This window comes from Mastigoproctus giganteus, chromosome 1 (assembly GCF_048544385.1).
Source record: "Mastigoproctus giganteus isolate SK-2022 chromosome 1, ASM4854438v1, whole genome shotgun sequence".
NCBI lineage: Eukaryota > Metazoa > Arthropoda > Arachnida > Uropygi > Thelyphonidae > Mastigoproctus > Mastigoproctus giganteus.
The window spans coordinates 22,939,444-22,960,330 of record NC_143575.1 but is presented as its reverse complement, the minus strand read 5'-3'; the positions used below and the strand labels follow the sequence as shown (position 1 = coordinate 22,960,330).

The following is a 20,887-nucleotide window of genomic DNA, read 5'->3' as shown; positions in this document are numbered from 1 at the left end:
TTTGGCGTACTTATCCTTAATATCTTTATAAATACTTGTTGCTTTTGCTTGAATGGTCATTAGACTCAGGGGCATTCGCTTCTGAATCTGATTTTCCATCCATATTATTAACAGCTGTTCCATCTTCGATACAGCACCTGGATGCTGTTTTGTGATCACTGTTGATCTTAAGTGCATTGATCCTTTGAAATGTTCTTTTATACGTGCACTGTCCTTTAAAATAGTATTCACTGTTGAAGCAATGAGACCTAATTCCCTTGCAATAGATGACAAACTTTGTCCTGCTTCATAATTCTTAATCATTTTCAGCTTGATTTATAAATAAATTTTGTTTTGTTTCCTGGCACTGCCACCACTTTCACTTTTCGTTGGTCATTTTTCCTTCATAATTGTAATACATAAATAGGAATGAAGAAAAGTTTATGAAAATTTGTTTTTTTATATCATTGAAGGGGAACACATTTCACCGTAATCACTTAAAAACCCACACAATTGCAGTTATCACAAATGCAATAAGATCGAGTTTACTACCCGTTTATAATTAGATGCGCTAACAGAAAAACCCAATAAACCGGAAAGTGCAAATTGTTTTTACTGTTTTTTGGTCGTGACCTCCAGAAACGTGCTTTAGAAAAATATCACAAAGGTGTTCAAAATTGATTCTTATAACAGGAACATATGATAATGGTGAAAGTGTAGTGCAATTTCCATTACAAATATGACGTTTTAGAGAGATAAATAGCTTAGTAATATAGCAAAAATTTTCAACTTCCAAGGACTTGGAACAAATTAAAAAAAAAACAGTGTTATTGGGTTCACATTACTAATGCTTTCTACTAATGGGCCTCTACTAATGCTAATGCTTTCAAAATAACTAACATTTTTCTACTTTTATAATTCCGATATAAAAATGGATAAGTGAGGCGAGTAATGATAATTAAGCAATTTTTATACTATTTATTGAGTATTAACACAACATGGTACTTGAAGAATTACTAGTAAAATCTTTCATTAATTCCTTACACATATTTACAAATGCCAAGACAGGAAATAGTTAGGAAATGAAGAAACTTTCCATCTTCCAAGTTCCAGTCAACCCTCCTCCACCTCTTCCATGATGCACTTTTTTTGATGTCTTTTGAGGTTATGACAAACACCATGGCGAGATCCAAACTTCCTTACATTTTGAGGGTACTGCTATAAAACAGTGTTCGCAGGCCATCTGCAAGTTAGTACACCGAACTGAACCTATTGGTAACCCTCTAGGAGTCTTCCGGATCTTGCTGCCTCTACTCTGCTAGATAGTGACTGGAGGGAGTCCAAGTAGTGTGTATGCGGGCGCATTGTAGAGGCCATGTTATGTCAAGGATCTGGGTATATTCTTACCACATGTACGCTATATCCAAAAATCTCATTACTTCATACAGCATGTCCCACCCACTTTTTCTTACTATTAAATACACCATGAATTGTCAAACTAATAGAGTAACCTCATCTGAGAAAAGATCTAAACCTTCCAAACACTTCCTAGTTCATTTCACAAATATACGTGCTCTTAGTTCTAATCTTAATGATGTCCATTTACAGTTTGCCAAACCCCATGTATTTTTTCTGATAGAATCTGTTATCGGTTAATTCAACTACTGCTCATCTCAGTGCCCAAATTATTCGCTGTATGATTCCTTCCACCTCAAATGTGGTAATTGTGTATACGTCCGTACCGATATTCCCTGTCAGAGACTTGGTAAATTGGAATCTCCTCTTGTCGATTTTCACTGACTTAAAATCATTCTACCTCAATTCTGTCAAATTCATCTGTTGTCTCTACGGTTCTCCCAACTCCACTAATTACTTCGACCTCTTCAACTTCCTCTCTTTGCAACTTGACTTTCTCCAGTCCAACTCTCCTAACAGTGAGGTAAATTTCCTTGGTGCTTTTAATGTTCACAACTCCAGCTGGCTTCCGTTTTCTAGTCACACAGACCTAGATGGTCGAGATGCTGAATCTTTTGCAATTACTAATGACTTTGCACAGATTGTTCATTTACCTACCAGAATACTGGACAATCCTAACCATATAGCCAACACACTTGATATTTTTCTCACACACAACCCTTCTAAGTACACAGTCAAAGTGAGTGGCCCTTTAGGCACCACAGATCACAAATTGGTCATTGTCTTTTCTCCAATGGAGCCTTTAACTCATGGCTTGTTTGTTTGTTTGTTTGTTATTGGGTTTTTAGGAGCATTAGCAACTAAGGCCATATTGCTCCGGGGATAAACGGTGGTCATTCCTTGACCTTTCCGCATACTCCGTATTTGGTGGTCACAGGCTCGAACCCTGGTCTAATCAAGAAGCGTGTGCTACACACTGCTGCTCCTGCCCACCTGGCTACGGAGGCGCCTTAACTCATGGCTATACCCAACCTCATGTTGTTTGTCGTTACAAGAATGCAAAATGGGATGACCTGCGAGATTTCTTTTCTTCATTTCCTTGGTCGGATTACTGTTTCAAAACTTCTGATGTCAACCCTTGCTCGGATCGTGTCAGTGAAATTATTCTTGTAGGAATGGAATCCTTTATCCCACATTCTACCTTAAAATCTCGTCCTTTATCTAAAACTTGGTTTTCCAATAAATATGCTAAATATGCATTCAAGAGAAGAATGTTGCATATTGTAATTGGCTTGTTTCCAATTCTTCAGTTTCATTTTCTGCCTACACCAGGGCTCTCAACAAATGTAAAGCAGTTATTAATCAGTCCCAACTAGATTTTGAACAGGTTACAAGTAGAAAATTTGCTTCTTGCCCGAATGGTAGCTGAGTGTTCTGGTCTCTTGCTAAAGCTATTGGCTACAACTTTTGCCCATCTCTGCTCCCACCTCTGTCAAAACCAGATGGTTCTATTGTCACTTCAGCCAAGGATACAGCTGACCTGCTAGCATCCCATTTTTCTTCCAACTCATGTATTAATGATCTTGGTAAAACACTTCCCACCATTCCCAGCACACCCAATTCAATGCCTCCTGTGGTCTTTTGTCAAAAGGATTTTGACAAATCTTGATGCTAAGAAAGCTCCAGGTTTTCATGGTATTTCTCCACCTGTTCTCAAAACCTGTGCTCCTCAACTGACTCCTGTTCTTTGCTGCCTTTTTTCACTTTCTTATTCCAAAGGTGTTTTTCCTTCTGCTTGGAAATTTGCTCTTATCCAGCCAGTTCCTAAAAATGGTGACAAATCACTCCCATACAATTATTGTCCCACTGCAATTACTTTTACTTGTTCTAAAGTAATGGAGAAATCAATTATCTGCCAACTCTTAAGCTATCCAGAAACCTTCTGTCTGATCAACGATCGCCAGTATGGATTCCATCAGTGTCGATCCACTGGTGATATTCTGGCTTATGTTACCCATTTATGGACAAATTCAATGGAAATGTTCGGTGAAACAAGCAGTTGCTCTTGACATCTGAAAAGCTTTCAATCGTGTTTGGCATAAAGGTCTTCTAAACAAGCTTCCATCTTATGGTTTGCCAACTGTTTTTTCTAATTGGTTTTCCAGTTTTCTCTCTGACCGCTCACTGAGGGTGATGGTAGATGGCTCTCTCTGTCTTCTAACTTCTCCACTAATGCTGGTGTATTCCAAAAGGGACACCAGCATTAGTGGAGAAGTTCTTTCCTCCACTCTTTCCCTCTTGTATATTAATGACATTCTTCCGTTGACTGGAAATCCCATCCATAGTTTTGCCGATGATAGCACATTGCATTCCACTTTCCATTTTGAGAAACCTTGCCTTGCTCAATCAGCTTCAACTTTTTGAATATCTGCTACTAATTCCTTAAATGCCGATCTGCAGTGGGGCAAAGACAACTTAGTTGATTCTTGGTTTTCTCTTTTGCTCTCGGCGTTAATTTTCTTTCAAACAGCTGTTCACTCTGTACAAATCGCAAATCCGCACTATCATGGAATATTGTTCCCACATCTGGGGTGGTGCTCCTAAAACCTCTCTGAGGCTTCTAGATGCCATTCAGAAGATGGTAGTTAGGTTAATTAATGACTCATCTCTAACAGAGTCTCTCCACTCTCTGTCTCATAGACGTACTGTTTCTACTATATGCCTTTTCTACAGATACTTCCATTGGCACTGTTCTTCTGAATTGGCTTATATAATTCCCGCTCTGTTTTTCAAAACAGTCCGAACACGTGCCGCCACCAGCCAACATCCATTTACTGTCCAACTTCAAACTCATAGAACAAACTTTTCATCTTCCTTGTGTATTTATTCAACTGCCGTTTTCTGGAACAACCTTCTATTCACACGTTTTTCCTGAAAATTAGTCTGTAGAAGTTCAAGTCTAATGCCAACAAATATCTTCTTTCATCTTCTCAACCTCCAACCCATGCATGGTACTAAGTACTATAGATTCTAATGCCTCTCGTGTTTGGGATTTTCATAAAAAAAAAATCTTTAATGGAAGTATATGAGCCATTTCCCTTTCCTTTTGAATTCTAAGAATACTTATGCTTGCCTTATTACCTATAAGGCAAGTTTAATTTCATTACTTGATATTACTATCAAGTAATGAAATTATAATAAAACCAACACTACTACTTGATCATGAATTTGTTATAAAAGTATTCTTACTTGTTTTTTCTTCAGTTTGTAGAACAGTAGAAAGTCTGGTACTTCTTCTAGTTGACTTGGAGACTGTTTTAGGTTTACTTTTTATAGGAGTGCTTGTTTTAATCTCCACTTCTGTTTTTGTAGTAGTTTGATTTTTGTTTTTGATACTCTTTCCCTTTCTTTCTATAACAGGTTCATCTACATAACAGAGAAATAAAAGCTGTGATCACACATTAATAAATACGTATATATTAAAAAAAAAAAAAAAAAAGCATTTGCAGTACAAACATTCAACTTCGATCTATATTTATGCTCATTCTAGTAATACTTTTAATTTTATATTTTGTAATAATATTAAAACGAAAAGATTCTATTAAACCATATGCAAATGCTAAGTATGTTTACTGGAACAGTTACAAGATAACTACCAAAATACTGATACTTAACAACTCAACTGAGTAACATGATCAGTCGTAAAGGGGATAACAAAGTTATAATTACAATTTACAATAATAAAAATAAAAACAAAGTAAAATTTAAAGTTTACAATTATGGGATGTAAATTGCAATTCACTTTTAGGGCATTTCAATACAGAATAAATTAGTGCATAGTGAGATAAAACAATTATATATTACAATAGTCCTAAGATTAAAGATGGTAAGCCAGGAAGGGGTTTCTGCAGAAAATCCAATGGAAGCAGAAAGACAAATTCAAGGAGGATAGAATGACCACTATTACCTACAAGTGCATAGTCAAGAACCCCAGAACATAAGTCAAAACTGAGATAAATTGTCTTAAAACAGCATAACTGAAAATAAAGTAACAAAAAGAAGAAAATAGAAAAAACAAAAAAAAAAAAAATGTAAAATAGAAGCTGTGAAGAGAACTCTTCCAAAACAGGGTAAGCTCTGAGGGGGGCGGGTTGTTTAAGCCCCAATATTTTGGGGTTAAACAATCCCAAAATATTTGGGTTTAACTAGGATACCAAAATAGTACACAAGAAAAATTATGAATTATATAAAGAACAAATGATTTGCTAACAGAAAAGCTTACCAGGAGAGCAGAGGACTACAAACTGACATGAAAGCAGCTTGGAATAGCAATTAGGAATAGATGAAACATAGTGAGTAGGTTGAAAAGAGAATACCAATTACAACGGAGATTGAGAACTGTAAGGCTACAGAGAATAGAAAAATAATAAGGTTGTATCTCCTAACAACCTTGGAGAGTTAAAATTGGGTGACAGGATGGGGACTTAACTGCTATCTCCTAGAAGCCTGATTCCTATGTGGTTTCTGGATTCTCAACCCCTTTCCTTCTAGATGGTCACCTGTCACTTTCCCAGCTGCTTTTGTGATGATTACAGTCTTCTGCTCTCCTGATAAGCTTTTCTGTTAGTGATTCTTTTGCTTTTTATAATTCATAATTTATCTATATACTATTTTGATATTCTAATTAGACCCAGATATCTTGGGATTATTTAACCCCCCTCACCAATCCTGTATTTATCTAAAATTTAGCTTACACTGTTTTGACAGATTTATTTTCACAAAAATTTAAAAAAAAAATTTTTTCCCTTTTTTTTATTTTTAATTTTTCAGCTGTTTAAATTTTTTTGGCTTTGATTTTTAATTCTGATTTCAGTTTTTATTTTTTGTGTTTTTTATTTTATTTTCACATGTTAGTTACTTTGTTTTAAGACAATTTCTCTCAGCTTTGACTTATGTTCTGGGGTCTTGAATATGCATCTGTATGCCATTGTGGTCATCCTCCTTGGGTTTGTCTGTCCTCCTCCATTGGGTTTTCTGTTGATATTCCTTCCTAGCTTATCTTTAATCTCAGCACTTTTGTAATGTATATTTTTTTCAACTTAATATGCCTGTTTTACTCTGTATTGAAATGTCCTACACAAGTGAATTAGAATTTGCATGCCATAATTGTAAATGTTAAATATTACTTTGTTTTCATTTTTTTATTGAATTGTAATTTAATTTTGTTATCCCCTTTAGGACTAATGACATTACTTAGTTGGGTTGCAAAACATCACATTGTTGTTGTTAAGTACCCATATTATGCTGGTCATCTGGTTCTCTTTTAACTGTTTCGATCAATATACTTAGCATTTGCACATGGTTTAAAAGCATCTTTTGTTGTAATAATATGATTAGCTATGGAGCACCACATACATCTCCATTTCAAATAAAAAAACTGCAAGTTAATTTTTTCCCCTCTAAACAAAACTTCTGTTTACTTTTATTCCTCAAAAATAATTTCATTAAGATTAATAGTATTTGTAACAGCATACAAAACAGCTACTTTACTTCTCAAGGACATTATTTGAGAAATAAATAAGTGCCACTAGCTTTACTACAACTTTATTATTATTTACCGTAAGGTACCTTACCTCCAGCATTTTCAAGACAGATATAAAAGTGCTGAAAGGAGCCTTAATGCTATTACGCAATTAACATACTGATAAAAAAAAATTAAATAAAAAGTTTTCTTTATGGTTTTAAAGCCTTTTTTTTCTTTCAAAAAAAAAAGTCTTAATTGAAACAATAATATTTAACTTTGTAAATCATTAAAAAGTTATTTGGAGTCCATTCACTGAAGTAAATGCATTTTAAAAGAAGCAGCAGTAAATTTCTATACCTTTAACCTTTTGCACCGGCTTAGTTTCTTTTGAACTAACAGACTTGGGTACTGGTAAATCTGGTGGTAAATCCAGACTTTCAGAGCGAGATCTAGTAGATCTGGGAGAATCTTGTGATTCCAGCGATGTGACATTTCCAGATGGTAGTTTAGATCTAGGAGAATGTTGTGAACTTGGAGAAATACTTGGGCTTTTAGACTGAGACCTCAATGTGTAACGTGGTGATTCCTGAAACTTCTCAAAGTCCTATATTAGTAAATTATATAATCGTTCAATACATTAAAACATTGTTAGTAAATTTACTCTTAAATAATAAATTTCAATAAAATAAAATAAAATAAGTAGAATACTTCACTACATGTAATTAACTTAATAAATCTATTAAACTTTTTAAAACCTAAGCAAATACACTATGAAACCTTAAGCAAACCATTATGGTTCAATCTCTTCCTTGAAACCTTGAAGTGTAGCAAGAAATAAATAACTAAAAGCAGTTGACACATGCTTCCAGTCCTTTTATTAATTATACCAATACAAACTTGCCTTTGGAGACCAAAGACAAGTTTGGTCTCCAAACTTGCCTTTGTCCACGTTTTTGAATCAGATGCTTTGAGGGTTTGGTACCAACAGTTATTAAGTACAGGGAAAAGCTGACATTGGTGCCAACAAACTGGGAGGTGGACAGAAGCTACATTTCCTATCACTCAGAAATAGGAAGAAAAGATATCCAGGACAGCCAAAAGTCACCAGGTTCAGGTGTTCTGCATTGGCAACAAAAAACAGAAACAAATTCTTGGGGTCAGGTCCCCCCCCCCACTTTCACCAACCCAAGAGGACCAGGATACAGTGTTTTGGATGGATTGCTAGTGCTTACTGCACTGGAAGTTCATAAGCAGAAGCCACAGGCTCTGCATCAGGATTGAGGAGAAGAGTGTCTTCTGTGTGCTTTCCCCTGGGGGAAGGGAGTTGGAATTTCTTTATCATGTGAAAAATGACTTTGAGAAAGAATTTGTTTGGGTAACTTTTGTTTTCTAATAAGTTCTATTAGGACATATACTGGGTCAGTCCTTTCCCTATGCCGGCCTTGAGGCTGGGGAGGGGGATCTTGTGCTGGCAGTGAAGTATTTATCTTATTCAGTGTACCTGTGTGTTTCAATTATGCTCTTCAACTCACACACTGAAAATTTCAGTACACCCAGCATCAAAGGAAATCTGAATGTGGCAAAGTACTGGGAACACCTTCTAACCCTCCTAATATGTTATGCCCCATTACAGAAAGAACAGACTGAATGCAGTATGCCATGGATTTTGTATATGAACCTTTTAGGCTCAATCTTCTAGAAAAGAGTATCTTTGTTAGGGTAACTAAGAGTAGAAACAGGTGCATGTATACTTGCATGTACACCAATGCTCAGAGTATAGTAAATAAATTTTATGAGCTTGAAGTGCTAGTCAAGACATCAAAGGCAGATATTGTTGGGATATCAGAGACATGGTGTCACACAGACATAAGCACTGCAGAATTGGAATTTGGGGAGTACAATGTGGACAGAAAGGACAGAAAGGGAGGAGGGGTTATGCTGTTAGTTAAGAAACATAAAATCTAAGGAAGCGCATCCAAATGATGTTGGTGGACAATACAATGTTGAATCTGTTTGGTGTGACATAAGCACTGGGAAATGAAAAATGAGAGTAGGTGTGTGTTGTAGGCCTAATGAATCTGATGAGTATAATGAGCAATTGTGCAGAGAAACAGAGTAGGCCAGTAAATCAGAATGTCTTATAATGGGGGATTTTAAGTTTCCAGATATTGACTGGAACTTGTGGGTTGGTCATCACACACTAGCATGACTTTGTGGATTTATTGGATTATTGTTTTCTACAGCAACATGTACGAGAGGCAACCAGAGGGAGTAATACTCTTGATCTGATTATCAGCAGTTATTATTCATGCATTAAGAATTTTCAGATAAAGGAACCACTGGGTGACAGTGTTCACAATGTACCGATGTGGGAATTACTTCAAGATGTAACTACCATCAAGGCTAAAGGGAAGGGCTTTTGCTTTCACAAGGGTGACTACAAGGGTCTCAGATAGTTTTTAATATAATTCAGATAGTTTCTGTATGGTGGGATCAACTGATGATGTTACCAACGTTGAATTCAAAATGGGAAGCCTTCAGGGACTTAATTTTGAAGGCTACTAGGCTTTTCATTCCAATTAAAAAATACTGTTCGGGTTTAGGACTAAATGGATGTCAGATGAAATAGTGAGGCTCGTGGCAGAGAAGAAAAATGTATGGTATGCATATAAAATATCAGGTGACACAGAAGCCTATGGCAGATATAAACTAGTCTGTAATCAAGTCACAAAGGAGGTTAGGCAGGCGAAGGCAGGTTATGAGAAATCCTTGGCAAAGGATGCAAAGAAAAACAACAAAGAGTTCTTTACTTGTGTAAACTCTAGAAGGAAAGAGATAAATCAGGACTACTTAACATAGATGGGTTGACTATTGATGATCATGCTCAGGTAGATGATAAACTAAATGAGTATTTTGCATCTACATTCATACATGAGGAGTTATTCAATGAGGGGAGTGCAGGAAGTTTATGAAACTCTAACAGGGAGCTAAGTGATTTTGTAATAACTGAGAGCAAAGTGGAGGAGAAATTGTTGAAGTTAAACATAAAAAAGGCACCTGGAGTAGATGGGATCTATCCAGTTATATTAAAGGAGGCAGCAAAGAAAGTAAGCAAACCCTTAGCCATAATTATGAGAGCTTCCTTGGACTCAGGGGAGGTCCCCACAGATTGGAGGGGGTGCAAATGTATCACCAATTCACAAAGGGGGTTCACAAAAGGTGACACAAGTAATTACAGACCTGTTAGTTTAACTTGTGTTCCAGGGAAAATAATGGAATCACTGGTTAAAGAAGCATTGCAGGATCATCTAGACAAGACTGCAGTAATAGTTAAGACAGCATGGGTTTAGGAAGGTCTTGTCTAACCAATTTGACTGGATACTATGATGTGGCGACAAAGGAACTGAACGCCAAAAATAATTCTAATATCATATACTTGGATTTCAGGAAAGTTTTTGATACTGTTACACATGGAAGAATGCTATACATATCAGAGAGGTATGGCATTAAGGGTAAGTTGCTACAATGGATAAAAGGGTGGTTGAGTGGGAAATGACACAGAGTGGTAATCAATGGACACTGCTCTTCGTGGACAAATGTTATTAGTGGAGTTCCCCAGGGTTCAGTGTTGGGCCCATTGTTGTTTTGTATATTTATCAATGATATTGATGAAGGTATATCATGTTTAATGTCCAAGTTTGGCAGGGTTGTTAATGACGGTAAAGACAGTATGAAGCACTTCCTAATTCATTTCACAAATATACGTGGTCACAATTCTAATCTCAACGATGTCCATTTCCACTTGCAGTCTGCCAAACCCCATGTACTTTTTCTGACAGAATCTCAGTTATCGGTTTATTCAACTACTGCTCATCTCAGATGTCCAAATTATTCGCTGTACCTCAAAGGTGGTACTTGTGCATATGTCCGTTCTGATATTCCCTGTCAGAGACTTGGCAATTTGGAATCTCCTCTCTTTGATCTTCTCTGGCTTAAAATCTCTCTACCTCATAGTGTCAAATTCATCTGTTGTCTCTACCATTCTCCCAACTCCACTAATCACTTGGAGCTCTTTGACTTCCTCTCTTAGCAACTTGACTTTCTCCAGTCCAACTTTCCTAACAGTGAGGTAATTTTCCTTGGTGATTTTAATGTTCACAACTCCAGCTGGCTTCCGTTTTCTAGTCACACCGACCCAGCTGGTCGAGATGCTGAGGCTTTTGCAATTACTAATGATCTTGCACAGATTGTTCATTTACCTACAAGAATACTGGACAATCCTAATCATACAGACAATACGCTTGATCTTTTTCTCACAAACAACCCTTCTAAGTACACGGTTGAAGTGAGAGGTCCTTTAGGTACTTCAGATCACAACTTGGTGATTGTCTCTTCTCCAATGGAACCTTTATCTCATGACTATTCCCAACCTCGTGTTGTTTGGCATTACAAGAATGCAAAATGGGATGACCTGCGAGACTTCTTTTCTTCTTTTCCTTGGTCAGATTACTGTTTCAAAACTTCTGATGTCAACGTTTGTTCAGATCGTGTCAGTGAAATTATTCTTGCAGGAATGGAATCCTTTATCCCACACTCCACTTTAAAATCTCGTCCTTTGTCCAAAGCTTGGTTTTCCAATTAATGTGCTAAGGCTGTTCAAGAGAAGAATGTTGCATATTGTAATTGGCTTGTCTCTAATTCTTCAGTTTCATTTTCTGCCTACACCAAAGCTCGCATAAATTGCAAAGCAGTTATTTTTCACTTTCTTATTCCAAAGGTGTTTTTCCTTCTATTTGGAAATTTGCTCATATCCAGCCAGTTCCTAAAAAGGGTGACAAATCCCTCCCATCCAATTATCGTCCCATTGCAATTACTCCTACTCTTTCTAAAGTAATGGAGAAATCAATTAACTGCCAACTCTTAAACTACCTAGAAATCTTCCGTCTGATCAACGATCGCCAGTATGGATTCCGTCAGTGTCGATCCACTGGTGATATTCTGGCTTATGTTACCCATTTATGGACTAATTCAATGGAAAGGTTTGGTGAAACACAAGTAGTTGCTCTTGACATCTCAAAGGCTTTTGATCGTGTTTGGCATAAAGGTCTTCTAAACAAGCTTCCATCTTATGGTTTGCCAACTGTTTTTAGTAATTGGTTATCCAGTTTTCCCTCTGATCGCTCACTGAGGGTGATGGTAGATGGCTCTCTGTCTTCTAAGTTCTCCACTAATGCCGGTATTCGCCAAGGTTCAGTTCTTTCCCCCACTCTTTTCCTCTTGTATATTAATGACCTTCCATTGACTGGAAATCCTATCCATAGTTTTGCCGATGATAGCACATTGCATTCCACTTTCTATTTTGAGAAACCTTGTCCTGCTCAATCAGCTTCAATTTCTCGAAAATCTGCTACCAATTCCTTAAATGCCGATCTTCAGGTAATTCTCCAGTGGGGCAAAGACAACTTAGTTGATTTCAATCCTTCTAAAACTCAGCCTTGTCTTATATCTCGCAAAAGGGATTTTTCTGCTCCTATGCTTATCTTTGGTGACACTATGATTTCTAGGCAAAATGATATATCTCTTTTGGGGATTACCCTGACTTCTAATCTCTCTTGGCACAAGCACATTACAAATATTGCTTCTTCTGCATCTAAAAAACTTGGTTTTCTCTTTCGCTCTCTTCGTAACTTTTCTTTCAAACAGCTGCTCACTCTGTATAAATCGCAAATCCGCCCTGCCATGCAATATTGTTCCCACACATGGGGTGGTGCCCCCAAAACCTCTCCCAGGCTTCTTGATTCCATTCAGAAGAGGGCAGTTAGGTTAATTAATGATTCATCTCTAACAGAGTCTCTCCACTCGCTGTCTCATAGACATACTGTTTCTGCTGCATGCCTCTTCTACAGATATTTCCATGGGCACTGTTCTTCTGAATTGGCTTCTATAATTTCCACTCTCTCTTTCAAAACAGTCCGAACACGTGCCGCCACCAGCCAACATCCATTTACTGTCCAACTTCAAACTCACAGAACCAACTTTTCATTTCCTGATTTATTCATTCAACTGCCGTTTTCTGGAACAGCCTTCCTTCATATGTATTTCCTGAAAATTACAATCTACAGAAGTTCAAGTCCAATGTCAACAAATATCTTCTTTCGTCTTCTCAACCTCCAACCCAAGCACGGTTGATTGATTTGATTTGGTAGTTGTTGGCGCATCGGCTTCTGTGGCCATTTTGCACCTCCCAAGGTTTTTGCAGTACTTTGATCCAAGCCCGAGGCGGGAATCGAACCCGCGACCTTTGGGTTGCCGGGCAGGTACTTTACCCACTCGGCTAGCCCGGTCGGCTCCCAAGCACGGTACTAAGTACTATAGGTTCTAATACCTCTCGTGTTTGGGGTCCACATAAAAAAAAAAAAAAAAAAAAAAATGCTACTCCAACTGTATCTAGAAAAGTTGGGAAAATGGGCTGACAAGTGACAACTGAAGTTTAACATTGACAAATGCAAAGTTCTGCATATGGGTAGCAATAACTGAAGAGAAATGTACCAACTGTGTGGTACTACACTCAGGGAAGTGGAAAGTGAAAAATACCTGTGGGTAATTGTGCAGTCAAATATGAAGTTCGCTGAGTAGTGTAGATGGGCTGCCAGGGCAGGTCATGGAGTCTTGTCAATGATATATAGGAATTTTGCTAGCAGGGACAGGGAGGTGATTATCCTGTTATACAAGGCAATGGTCAGACCACACCTAGAGTACTGTGTATAGGTCTCGAGGCCTCATTTTAGGAAGGGTGTATTGCTAGAACAAGTACAAAGAAGGGCAACAAGATTGGTGAGGGGAACAAAGGGGTGCTCTTACCAAGATGTTTGTTTGTTATTTGGTTTTTTAGGAGCATTAACAACTAAGGCCATATTGCTGTGGGAATATGCGGTGGTCATTCCCTTGACCTTTCCGCATCCTCCGTATTTGGTGGTGACGGGCTTGAACTCCGGTCTAATCAAGAAGCGTGTGCTACGCACCGCTGCTCCTTCCCACCTGGCTACAGAGGCGCATGCTCTTACCAAGAAAGGCTTAAGTTCTGCAAATTGCAGTGCCGAGAGTAGGCACCTGTGAGGTGATCTGATTGAGGTGTATAAGGCCTTGAATGGGTTGAGCAAGCTGAATGTTGATGGGATTCTTCCTCTTGCTCAGATTAAGAACCGGAGGGGGCACAGATTCAAATTGAGGAAAGACAGTTGTACAATAGATGTGTGGAAATTTTTCTTTAGCCAGCAGGTAGTTGATGGGTGGAACAGACTTCCATCTTTTTTTGTGGAAGTTGATAGCCTAAATAAATTTAAGGCTGAGCTGGACAGACTTTTGGAACAAACGGAGGGGTGAAATGGGAGGTTTTTTTTTTTTTTGGCTGATGCTGCATAAGCTTGCTTTCTTTCATCGCATGCCTCTACTAATGCTAATTTTGCTACCATCTCATTCTTTCCACAGACTCACTTTCATTGGTGATCAGTAAGGGAAGGGGTGAAATGCATAGGGAATTCAGTGAGTAAAATAAACTCTGCAATATTAAGTTTTAATGCACTGATTTTGTGTGTTATCATCAGAGATAAACAAACACGAGACAATTACAATATTTTTGCTTTCGATATATTTTATGAAACAATAATGACTAGTCTGGGAGAATAACTGCTTGAATTGCATTTCTGATGCTGACTTTTTAAGCTCTATAAGCTGCTTAAGGTTTGTGTTTGTCTGCATACTTCATTTTCTTTTAAATAATCCCACAAATATTAATCTAGAGGATTGAGCTTAGCAGACCCAAGAGGTACTCTGCGTTTTCGAAACTTTTAATATCTCCAGATAATTAGTTCTTTACATCAGTTTCTTGTGGCATAACATGTAGCATTTATCTCATTTAAAGACTATGTTTCTTATGTTATGCTGTTGAATTTTAGGAGTGAAAAAATTTTCGATCTTTACAGCTCACAAGCACTTCACCACCAAGATTACGGTGAATATTTGTATTGATTTGTTTTTCAGAGTTTTCCACTGACTACTTATTGTACACAAGAACTTAAGCAATAAATGCATTTTCAGTTGGCTGCCTGAATTCCATGTTTGCCATGTCTCAAAAGTTTGATACACACGTGCACATACTCTTCAAAAAGTCTCATAATGTCTTTTTTTACACTAAGATCATTGAATTCACTCTTCTGAAATACACCTCCACAATGTTCATCTTTTTAACAATCCATTTCACAGGTTTCTTAATAATCTTGAACAGAAATTTTACTGGTAATTATAGATTTAAAAAGTAGACAACCCGCTTTTTATCCTGAATTTTTTTCTCTATACAGTAGATTGTCAAAATAAGAGCACCCCAAATAACGGAACATGCGAGCTAATGGCACATTGAGACCGGATGTTTACATATGCACCATATGTAAACATCCGGTCTCAATTTGGTCGATTTGCCGAAAAAATAAAACGGCAAGTCACGTGGTTGCTGTATTTGTATCAGTTCGCCATTTTGAAAGTGAATTCTGTACTGATATCACAGATTATACCGCTGTCTTACATTTATTTTAAATTAAAAACTCCTTACTATGGCTCCTAAAGTTAATAAACCTTATACAGAGAAGAAAAGAAGAACAACATTAAACCTTAGCGACAAACTTGATATAATCCAAACTATTATATTAGGGTCACCGGGAAAGTTAATTCATATACCTATGTGTATTTTATCTGTAAATTGTGTGTGTTTGGTCGATTTGCCTGTTTTGCTGGATAAAAAAACCCAGTTTCTGGAAAAAACCTTGCTATCTATGCCTGAGATAGACTAACTCAGCCACGGAATGAAAAATCATAAAAGTTCCTCACGTCATCAACAGGATTCGAACCCGAGCCTTCTCCACCATCCTCCCCAGTGTGGGGAGGACGGTGACAATATCACCATGCTACCGGCACAGACTAAAGTTGACATAATAAAGAAAATAGAATGAGGCATAAATAGGAGTGTATTAATGGCAGAATATAACATTGGATTGTCAACATGTCTATGTTTTTTATGTGCAGTTAATAAAATTGCATTCTTAATCTCTGTATTTCTTATTTAGCCTCATTATTTCTGCATTATATATATTAAAAATAAAACTTTCTAGATAACGACACCTTGAATCCCTGAAGGCGCCATTATTCTGAGATTCTACAGTACAGCAATACCTCGCTTAGCACGGCTTCAAACAGCACGGGTTTCACTATAACACGGTTTTCAATTAAATTTAAGTTGAAAATTTACTGTACATATTAAAACTCATTCAATAGCCTAGACACATACTCTACATATATGCTGTGTTGTCGCAGCCTAGGTATGGGTACATACACTGTGCTGCCACTTTATTAGGTACACCCCTGCTGTGTACACAAATGGTTTATCCAACAATGTTGCAAGTCACATGACCACAGTTGTAGATATAAATGTAGCATAACAACCTTTCTAGTATCAGTTAAGCATACAAACTGTAGCAAGAATGGGGAAAAGGAGTGATCTAACGGACTTCGAAAATGGCATGGTAGTAGGTGCAAGACGTGCTGGACAAAGCATCTCTGAAACAGTAGTTCTCCTGAACTTTTCATGCACCATAGTTTCAGGGGTATATCGAGAATGGTGCAACAAACAGAAAACATCCCTCAATGGCACTCCTGTGGAAGAAAATTGCTTGTTGATGAGGAGGTTAGAGGAGGATGGTTAGAATTGCACAAGCAAACAGATGGGCCCCAATGTCACACATCATGTCAGAATACAACCTTGGTGTGCAGAACAAAATATCGCAACGGACCACTAGTCGCACTTTGTTGCGAATGGGCTACAACAGCTGACGGTCACATGCATACCTTTGTTATCAATGAAGAACAAGAGAGCACACCTCCTGTGGGCACAGCAACACCAGCACTGGACTATCGAGGATTGGAAAATAGTTGCTTGGTCTGACAAGTCGAAGTTCCTGGTGCATCATGTTGATGGAAGACTCAGAATTTGGCGAATACAACATGAATTCATGGACCCGTCATATCTGACAACTACTGTGCAAGGTGGTGGGGGCAGTGTTATGGTGTGAGGAATGTTTTCTCTGCACACGTTGGGTCCAATGACACCCATAGATTCACGTCTGAATGTCACATCGTTGCTGACCAAGTGCATTCATTCATGTTGACAGTTTATCCTCAGTCAGATGGTTACTTCCAGCAGGATAATGCGCCAGTGCACAAAGCCCGAATCACTATGGAATGGTTCCAAGAACATGACAATGAGTTTTCTTTGCTGCAGTGGCCCGCTCAGTCCTTGGATCTCAATCTTGAACATCTTGGGGATGAGCTGGAAGGGGCTGTTCGCTGCAGGCCTACACCTCTGTCGAATCTCAAGGAACTGCATGACACACTCATGTCTGCATGGTATTCCATTCCTGCACAACGTTTTCAGCATCTTGTTCAATCCATGCCTAGACCAATTCAGGCTGTTTTGAAGGCTAAAGGAGGCGCAACAAGTTACTAGGTAGAAGTACCTAATAAAGTGGCAGCACAGTGTATATGCTGCGGTGCCAACTCTATTGCCTCATTATATGCTGCACATATGACAGTAGTCCCTTCAGGCAGTCAGTAGCAACAGTGTTCACTTTTCTTAATTCCATCCTGACGAGACGACATTATAGCTTTTCAAACTTTTCATTTCACAATTTATTTTTTACAAATTTAAATACGATCAAAAATATATCTGCATCTTGGTTAGAAATCATTGCCAACAACATGCGTTATGTTTGGCAGCACGTTTTGCCCCATTTGGCAAATGATTTCATTGGTTTTGAATCACAAGTTCAGACAATTGCCGAAGACATTGTGAAGATCGGAAAAGACTTGGGATTTGAAACTTTGGACACTGCCAATGTACATGACTGCATTGATTCACATGCAAATAACTTAGATGATGCAACTCTCCTTGAAATTGATGAGAAAATTGCATATGAAGAAGAGGAAAACAAATCTGAAGTGGATAACACTGAAGTGGCACCAAAAGAATTTTCAACAGAAGAATTGAAAAAAGTTTTTTGGGGCTTGACATGTCCTGCAAGGCAATTATGAATGGAGATTCAAATGTTGGATGTAGCATCCAGATATGGCAAATTTTATAAGATGGGATTGAATGCTACAAAGACTTGTATACGAGAAAAAGAAAAGATGAATTCACTAAACTTCATTTTTAAAATACCAAATAAACAATAAAGCTTTTTTCTCATCTCTCATGATGTTACTTTTTCATTAATAAAATTTTTGCAATATTTTTTATTTCAAATCCTTTTAATTGGCTATCAAGCGCAAATTGTTTATAGATTTATTATAATTTGTTTATGAACTGTTTCTCTGGTATGCATTCATTTAAAACCCATTATAATTATACCTCAATCAGCACAGTTTCACATGACACGGAACAGTTTTTCAGGGTATTGCTGTATATGGAAAATAATAATACTGAATTCGTAAAGGCAAGAGCAACTAATTAATAATCTTAACTGACCAAACTAACACATTTAAATTATATTCTGATTTTCACATCAAGCAGTTTTGTATTAGTACTAAATAGTGGGAAATGATGCAAGACAGCAAGCTTATACAGAATCAGCCAGAGGGATGAGGATCAAAAAAAAAAAAAAACCCCTTCCCATCATTTCACCTATTCATTCCCTCCAATAGTTCACCTAGCTCTTCCTTGATTTTATTCAGGCTATCCACTTCTACAACAACAGATAGAAGTTTGTTCCAACGATTAATCGCCCACTGGTTAAAGGAAAACTTCATCTATTCTGCAACAATCCTTCCTTGATTTGAATTTATACCCTCTCCCTCGTGTGTAGTTTGAGCAAGAGGAAGAATTTCATCAGCACTGAGCTTTCTCAATCCATTCGGAGCCTTAAACACCTCATTTAGATCATTTTGAAAGTGCACAGCCTCCAGACGTGACATACTCTAAAAGAATCTCCAAGAATTTTTTGTCTGCAATAATAATAATCAACATCAGAAACTATAGGAAATACATCATCAAGGACCCCGGATTAACAGATGATACACGTCGTTGATGCCACTGGCTCTAGAAACAATCCAACACATCACTGAAGGAGGCAGGGTAATCACCCAGATGGAGTACACTCACAGACACAACCAACCAGGTTGTCAGGATAATACATCAGAAGCTAATGTAAAAATACCAGCTGATCAAAGAATGTTTATCATATTACAAGTATGAGCCTCAGTCTGTACTAGAGACCTCTACTCATAGAGCATACTGGGACCATGCCATAATAATAATAGACGATCCCGTAAAACAGACCGGACATTACTCTCATCCACAAGAAAGAAATGGTTACCTACTTGATCGACAAAGCAGTGCCCAACACCAGAAACCTCCAAAACACATACAAGGAAAAGATCAGGAAGTACCCAGACCTAAGACAAGAAGTCAAAGATATGTGGCATATGGAACAAGTAATGATCATCCCGATCACCGGCATGGTGCCAAAGGGCCTCCATAAGAAATTGGAAGCAACAGGCCTCCTAGAGAACACTTACATGGAACTCCAGAAAGCCATGATCCTGAACACCTGTAGGACAATGAGAGAATTCCTCGACTAACAGTAATAAGAACAATAATAAAAGTAACTGGACACAACCAACCATCCCATGCACTTGGTACCAGTATCCATCATGGGGGTGGAAAAAATCTCATGAAAGAGAAAAGTTTTTTATAATAATAATATATTTCATTTTCAAGCATATAAGCCTACATTGTAATTGTATTCTTTATGAATGTTATTTGTAAATTAATAAGAGGAGTTTACCTCTTATTAATGTTATTTGTGTATATACACCCATTTATGCAATCTCTTGTACTGTTATACATTTGCTTTTTGTTTATTAAATTCAAATACGTTTGAATTTAATAAACTCAAATAACAAGAAAATAATAAATTCAAATAACAATTAAATTCAAATTGTTACGTTTTCTCTAATTTAAGTCCCTCTGACCTAGATGTTGTTCAGGGCATGTAAGTTATGAACACCTTACAAATAAAACTGATGTTTATTATTATTACAATATAATATAATACAATACAAGGCAATGCAAACTTTATTTTGTATTCTTAGAACTCACTAGTAATCTAATTTTTGAGTTTTGTGTATTTTAGCAAAATATGAATGCTTTTCAATGTTTTTAATGCTTTTTTTTTATCCCAAATATGTTCATCCAAAAAAGTACATAAATTACACACAAGTGGTAAGTAAAAAAAAAAAAAAAAAAAAACCCTAATATTTCTATGAAATGAACTCACTATAGTATCTTTCTCCTCAATGTTTTTATTCTTCATAGGTGATTTTGCTATTTCTTGTTCAGTCAGTGGTATATCTGATATTTTTGTGTGTTTATCTGTATCATCCAAATCCAAACTTAATGGAACTGTAATTTTCTCACTTTTTTCATTTACATCAGGTTGTTCTTGAAGAAGGATATCTAGTTTTTTCATTTCTTTTTCATCATCAGGTAATATACCTAACAAGATTTCTAAAGAAAAAATTTCATTAAAATACACATTAATTGATCTTGTCGAAATAATGACACCACAACAGTAAAATTAAATCCTCATTCCTACTTATTACACCAGCATACTTTTAAATAACTTAAGCTATTTCTTTAATTTTAGAAGTTAAAGTTATGAAATATATAAAATTTACATCAGCTCTCAGAAACAAGCACTTCTCCTAAAACCAAATACAGGTCGAGTATCACTAATCCAGCCACTGGTAATCAGGTTCCACTGCTAATTCAGACATAATTTCCAAGAATGTAATTTCTAAATTCCTGGGTCGGCGCACTGACCTGCCACTACCGTTTTTGTGGCGTCTGCAGCATCAGCTGTTGGC

General features: G+C 37.2%; 1 protein-coding gene across 3 annotated transcripts in view; it reads right to left on the bottom strand.

Annotated features, from left to right (window-relative positions):
• Window positions 1-20,887, bottom strand: part of Elys (AT hook containing transcription factor 1 homolog) — a 315,674-nt gene that overhangs the window by 29,940 nt on the left and 264,847 nt on the right. For all 3 annotated transcript variants that reach the window (XM_090371873.1, XM_090371882.1, XM_090371891.1), the window contains exons 33-35: window positions 20,299-20,528; window positions 7,277-7,523; window positions 4,645-4,821 (exon numbers count right to left, since the gene is read on the bottom strand). In XM_090371873.1, the coding sequence (XP_090227999.1) occupies window positions 4,645-4,821; window positions 7,277-7,523; window positions 20,299-20,528 (654 nt within the window). The remainder of the gene's footprint in view (window positions 1-4,644; window positions 4,822-7,276; window positions 7,524-20,298; window positions 20,529-20,887) is intronic.